Source organism: Mastomys coucha, unplaced genomic scaffold (assembly GCF_008632895.1).
Source record: "Mastomys coucha isolate ucsf_1 unplaced genomic scaffold, UCSF_Mcou_1 pScaffold15, whole genome shotgun sequence".
Classification (NCBI taxonomy): Eukaryota; Metazoa; Chordata; class Mammalia; order Rodentia; family Muridae; genus Mastomys; species Mastomys coucha.
Genome location: NW_022196897.1, coordinates 133947683 through 133954405, shown reverse-complemented (window position 1 = coordinate 133954405; position 6723 = coordinate 133947683). Strand labels below are relative to the sequence as shown.

General features: G+C 46.1%; 1 protein-coding gene across 1 annotated transcript; it reads right to left on the bottom strand.

Annotated features, from left to right (window-relative positions):
- Window positions 1–2573: 2573 nt before the first annotated feature.
- On the bottom strand, window positions 2574–6169 carry Nxt1 (nuclear transport factor 2 like export factor 1). Its single transcript, XM_031372157.1, has 2 exons — window positions 5929–6169; window positions 2574–3317 (listed from the first exon to the last, which is right to left on the bottom strand). Exon 2 carries the CDS (start codon window positions 3257–3259, stop codon window positions 2837–2839), a length of 423 nt encoding a protein of 140 aa, XP_031228017.1. The 5' UTR covers window positions 3260–3317; window positions 5929–6169; the 3' UTR covers window positions 2574–2836.
- Window positions 6170–6723: the final 554 nt, after the last annotated feature.

Here is a 6723-nt window from a genome sequence, read left to right as displayed (position 1 = left end):
ATTTGAACTCATGACCTTCCGAAGAGCAGTCGGTGCTCTTCCCTGCTGAGCCATCTCACCAGCCCCCTGTGATAACTTTTATTAGCCAGGCATGGTGGCATATGTTAACCTCAGCACTTTCAATGGAAGAACTTTTTTAAAAGACTGAAATAAGCATGAGGAAGGAAAGAGCAGAAGCCAACTAGACTAAAAACAGAAAAAAGTAAAAGAAAAAAAAACCCAATGACATAAGCTGTTTATTTGAAAACTCAGTATGGTAATTCCCTAAGAGAAGTCAAACATCACTGATGACAGGAAGACACTTCTAATACCAGGACCCAGGGTGCAGTTGCATGTGTCAATAGGCCCCCGTTATTCCACGGGCAGAATCAGAAGGAACTGATTCCCCGTAATTCCATGGCCAGAATCAGAAGAAGCCTGAGTTCCAGAACAGCCTGGGCAACCTTGAGAAACCCCATCTTAGAAGCACCACTTGCTGTGCTTACTCTTTCTATTCCATGCTGTCATCTGCAAAACAACCCCACTGGTCAAGGTCTTGTGTTGTTCCCTCACAAATCTTAGTGAGCTGTGGATGCTAGATCTTGCCTCACAAGTGCTAGGAATATGGTATGTCCTGAGGTTGACCAGATGATGCCCAGACAGTAGGATCTCCCCCCACCCCCACCCCCCAATGAATACAATCCTGGTTGCCCTGGAGTAGCCAGGCTATGCCACTAGCTTTCTTCTGGCCAAGGTCCACTGGATGTCTCAGCCTCTGGACCACGATCAAGCTTGTCTGCTTTTAACAAAACTAGCTTTACTGTATGGATGTTTTGCCTGCATGACTGTCTGTGCACCACTTGTGGACCTGGTAGACATGGAGACTATAAAGGACATCAAATCTGGAACTTGTTAAACAATTGAACCACCATGTAGATGCAAGGAATTGAACCCAGGTCGTCTGCAAGAGCAGTAAGTGCTCTTATGAGCTGAGTCATCTCCAACTCTTAAGTCTATCCACCCTGGTCCCCAGGGTTCAGCCATACAGTGCAAATCCTAAAGGCTTTCTCATAGTTCCTTCTGGGGAATCCATCTAATCAGGGCATCCAGCTTGAGGATACAAGAGTCAGATGTCTATCTACAGTCTTAGGAATTTGAAAATATAACTTTCTGTCCTGAATATCTCTCCATCACTGCTTAAAGAAAACTTGGCAAAGAATTAACTAATTTTATCTTCATTGATAGAAGTCAAGACTGTTTTTCAACAAAGCAGCACCAAAAACAAAAAAACAAAAACAAAAAAAAAATTGTCTTTGTTAAAGCAAAGTAGAGGTTAGAGCAGAACCCAGACCTCTCAATTTAGCAATCACTCTAACAGGGAACTTGAAATAGACTACAAATGAGTATTTGTGGATGAAGCAAACTTTGCTTTTATTGTTCTGAAAACAAAATGTGGCTCCCACAGAAAAAGGTACCTCTTTTCTCACTGAGTACTTTCTCCAGGCCCTTATGTGTGCTGGGTCCAAAAGGAGACACCCTAGTGTTGACAGCAGACTGTGTTTGCCTTTGGCCTATGTGTGGAGTGCATTCTGGTAGGGCAGGGATAGGCAAGAACAGTAAAGAAAAAGGTTGGTTGATGGATGTGTAGGGTTGAGGGAGAGGGAACCCTGACAGGGTAGGGTGGAAGGAACAAGAACCTGGGGAGAGCAGAAGGGTTGAATTGGAGGATGAATTGGGGCTATTATTTCATGCTAGCAGGAGAGAAATGAGGGTGAAGTATGGAAAGGATATTGAGCAAAGCTTTGAGAACCATGTTAATTCAGATTCAAACATTCCTAGAGTGGCAGGAAATCAAGAACCTAGAGGTCAACATTATTTTGTTTTTGGAATTTTGGAAAATTAGGGTAGAGTTTTCACTCCAGGGTGTTTTTATTAAGTTCATCCTTGGGGACAGTGTGTGATATTTAAAGCTCAGAAACTGTTTCTTCCACTCTTCTTCTCTGCCTCTTCCTAAGGGGCCATGTTTAGTGTTCCAGGATCTTGGTCAATTTAGCATGATGGAAACCTCACTTTGCTATTTCATAAATTTTAGTAGCATCTCAGCTGGTTTGACTGCTCTAGATGTGGCTTTGTGGCTGTTATTTCATGGGTGCGATGGGCCAAGACATAGGATGTATCATAGGTGGACTAGGGCTACCATAGAGCAGTACAAGAGGACTCTTAACTCTCAGGCCAGATTGTCTTGTAGCCAGTGATGAAGGCATGACCAAGTCAGTCTAGCAGCCAAAGTAAGGGTTTATGAGTGCAAAATTCCCCATTTCAATCAATCAGCTTCTTTCCGGTTCATTGGCCAGAATTTAATCACATGTCAAATCAAGTGCACACACACACACACACCACACATTAAGGGTGGGTGGGCCCAGACAGGTAATTCCCAGTATCTCAAGGATTCTAGTGTGAATAGGGCTGCCATCCACAGTTCCAGATCCCCCAAGCTCATACTGCGATAGGAGCTCAGCCCCCACCTCTATTGGTGCCTCCTAACATGTCTCCCTTTTACACTCCTCCACCCTCCTCAAGATTTAGACATATCAGGCAGAGAAGTAACATATTTATTTGTCAATTCCAGAAACACAGTCTCTACTGAGTAAGTAGAAAAATAGAAAGTTTACTACTTTTAAAAGGCAACTATGACAAACCAGTATATAACCAGGAAAGGGGTTCCTAGGAGTCAAACATCCAGTCTGCAGTGCAGCTGTGACAACAGAAATGAACTTGTGTTCTCCCCATCCTGAGATTTGAGACTGGCATTTCTGTGCAGGGCTGGGCTAAAGCCGAGAAGCCTTTGTCACCCTCATTAGCTGGCCCAGTCCTGGAACCGGAAGCAGTCACTTGCTATCTTCCACACTGTGTTAGTGGGTGTCGCCTGAGCAGTCAAGATTAAGTTCTGGTTGAAGTCCCGCTCTTTGTTGCCCTCAAACTTCACTGTTCCACAGATGACTACAAGGACTGTGGTCTGGCTTGGTGTAGCATCATCATGGACAGGCTGGCAGTCTACCACGTGGATTTCGAACTCACTGGAAGGCAACATCTCGAAAAACTCACTCAAGGATTCTTGTCCTGAAACTGCATTTCCATTCCATACTAAAGTGGCTGTGCCCATGTACAGGCGGGAGAGCAGCCGCCGCCGCTTATCCATAGTAGTGTAGTAGACATTGACAAATTCCTCTGCAGCTCTGCAGGCCTGGTCCACATAGGTCTTGAAATCTACTGATGCCATCTCTGGTTCTGCTGACACAGGCCTCTGTCCGAGTGCCTCCTCCTTAGGGGTCCAGGGACTATAGGACAGCAAAGGTAAAGTGAACACAAGTGAATATCATAGTCTATTCTGCCCTGACAAAAGTTTTCTTTCAATTTTTAATTTTTAAAATTAAAAATTGCATGTGAGTTGGTACATGCCATGGCTCATTGTAGGTCAAAGAAGACCAGGCAGGAGTCCTCTCTGCCTACCATGTGGGTCCTAGGAATCAAAAACTCAGGCCATTATTACGTTTGACAGAAAGCAACTTTACTACCTATTGATCCATCTAGCTCTCAACTCTATTTTTCCATAGGTAACAGAACATTTACATACTACAGGCAGATGACTTCAGGCTCAGGCTCTTGCCTATTTATTTTAAAGGCAGTGTCATGATATACAGACCTGGGGTCAAAGGCATTCAGCTCAGGAATGGTTGTGTATTTAGTCTTTCTTATCCTCAGTTTCCTCGTCAAAAAAACAAAACAAAACAACAACAAAAAAAACCATAGGAACAGAAAATTAAACTAGACAGTGCATGTCTATAGGATGTTAAATACAGGACGTTTAAGCCAGGAGTGGTGGAACACACCGGAGAGGCTGAGATAGGAATTCAATGCCAGTCTGGGCTAAATAGTAAGCTTGGTCTAAAAGAAAAAAGTCTGATATGTTCACTTTACAATGGGTCTTTAAATCCATTTTATTATTATTAGATACATTTGATACCTGAAGACTTCTCTTTCCTGAAAGCTTGGATAGGTGTGACTGCCCCTAGGCAACCAGAGAGTGGCTCACCTTAGTAAAACCAGTGGCTCGTGCTGATGAAATGAATGGTTACTGACCCAACAAAGGAGAGCAGGTGCCCATCTGGGAAAAAGACTACCATGAACTAACCCAGCAAGGACCCAGAAGATGCAGGGAATGGCATGTTTCTCAGGAGCATGGAGGACAGTGGCTACAATTCCCAAGTAAAACCAAGACTGACTAGAGTTTATGTCTTCAGCATATATGCCCACCATGTAAGACAGGCAGGGCCATGACACCATAGCAAAAAGGCTCTAAAATTCAAACAGATTCTCAGAATCTGAAAGACCACAGTTCCCTAAAAGCAATCAAGTTCCAATATATAAGCAGCATGTTTCTTCTTTTCACACAGGTATGGCTGTTAATTTTTTCTATGATTAAAAAATTCCACTTAAAAGAACCCAGCACTAGGCCGGGCAATGGTGGCACATACCTTTAATCCCAGCACTTGGGAGACAGAGGCAGGTGAATTTCTGAGTTCGAGGCTAGCCTGGTCTACAGAGTGAGTTCCAGGACAGCCAGGGCTATTCAGAGAAACCCTGTCTCGAGAGAAAGAAAGAAAGAAAGAAGGAAAGAAAGAAAGAAAGGAAGAAAGAAAGAAAGAAAGAAAGAAAGAAAGAGAGAGAGAGAGAAAGAGGGAGGGAGGAAAGAAGAGAGAGAAAAGAAAGAGGGAGGGAGGGAAAGAAACAAACAAACAAAGGAAGAAAAAGAAACCAGTACTCACCAATATTACTGAAAATAGTGGGCACAAGTAATTTAAATTATTTGCCAATATCCAGAAACAGGATTTCTACAGAGTAAGCTTAAAACTTTAAGTTGTGAACACAAGATTTTTTCATTTCAAGAGCCTTTATTATTTTATTGAGATAGGGTCTCTCTATGTATTTCTGGCACTTCTATGTAGACCAGGCTGGCCTTGAACTCAGAGATCCACCTGCCTCTGCCTCCAAGTGCATGTGCCACCACCGCCCGGCCTAACTTTTTTTTTTTTAAACTATCAGTTTATGAACGATGATTCCACACAGACCAGGGAGGAAGCTGGTCCTATAGATGAATTCGTAGCCAGCTTGATACTGCTCTTTCCAGTCTCTCTCCAATGTCCTCAGACTCAACAATCAATCTGAAGTGCTATTTGCTTAGTAGTTTAGGTACATTCCCTCAATCATCATTGCACAAATCATTGTTAACAACTTTCCCAATAGAGGTTGCAATCTTGGTTGCATCATTCTAAGAAAGCAAGGGAGTCAGAGCCATGCTTACTAAGTTCCAGGATTTTTGAAAGCAGTTCCATATGAAAACAGCTCTAGGGATGCTGGCTTAGCAATGTTCTCCCGGTAACCACATTTCTCTGTCCAACCACCTCATCTCCGCTTCTTTAGGCCACGGAGCTTCGTCCAAATACAATCTAACATTGGTCACGCCCCCAAAGATGACCACCCCTACTATTTCTGGTCCTCAGCTACCCACAAAACCCGGTCATCTTTCTCTCTTAAGGAGAGAGCAGTCAGGCCGAAACATAGTAAAGTGAGAACCAGAAAGATGCTCCACTCCCGTGGTTCAGACTGTAGTTTCCTGGAGCTGGACCCCGAAACGGCAGCCGTGCCGCGGGCCTCATTTCCAGCCGGGAGTCGCTTCTTGCATCCCCGGGCCCCAAACTGCTGCCGTCCTCCAGGTGTGGCAAACTCACCGCCATCGTTTTGCACATAAAAAAGCCTGATGCCAGGCTGCAGAGACACCACGTGCGGGAAAGGATAACACCCACGTCTTACTGAGCCGAAGGGAAAAGATCCCGGTCCCGCGGCGTTGCCAGACGGCCGGCGCACGGCCAGGCAGGAGCGTCCACTTACCGGTCCCGTCTCGGTCACGGTCGCCAAGGCGACTCGGTCCCGGGTCCCGCCCCGGTCGCGGTCCCGGGCCAGAAGAGTTTCTCTCTGGTTCTCCTCTTCCTCCCAGAGGCTCCGCCCGAGAAGCCGACGTCTAGGAGGCGGGGAACGGTTAGGCACCGGTAGCGGCTTCCCGCGCGCCGCGAGCTGCACTCTGCGCAGGCGCTAGCGGCCCGGTTCCCGCCGGCTCCCGCCTCCCCGCGACGGGCAGCTCCGCGAGCCAGTAGAAAGCCTGGCTCCGCCCAGGTGTGGCGGCAAAGTCAGTGTGACTTCCGGGGTGGGCACTATCCTAGAAGATCCGGTCGAGGGAAATCTGATTGGGTGGCGTGGAGGGGGTGGAGTCAGCGCGCTGGGCTGTCGAAAGCTTGGGTGATGACAGATGTACGTCTCTGCTCGATCTGGCTCCCTTCCTCTGTCTGGAATGGTATATTTGGAGACTCGTGGAGCTTCAACGTGGAGCTTCATTGAAACCTTCACTGACGCTGTCTAGGGAGACAGGAGCATGGCTTCAGTAAGGCTCTGGACTGAACCCAGCACACAGACACTCGCAGTGTAGGAACCCGAGTGGACGGTTCAGTCTGAGTGTGGAAATCCTTGTGGTCAAACACCTTAGCTGAGCGCACCCTTTCTAAGGTAAAGCTACTGAGAGTTGACAGGCAGATGAACTTATGAGAAAGAACAAATTTTAGTCAAGTGAGAAGAATTGAGGTCAAAGATGTGGGCCAGAGGACAAACAATGGCAGTTGACTCTCTAAGCGG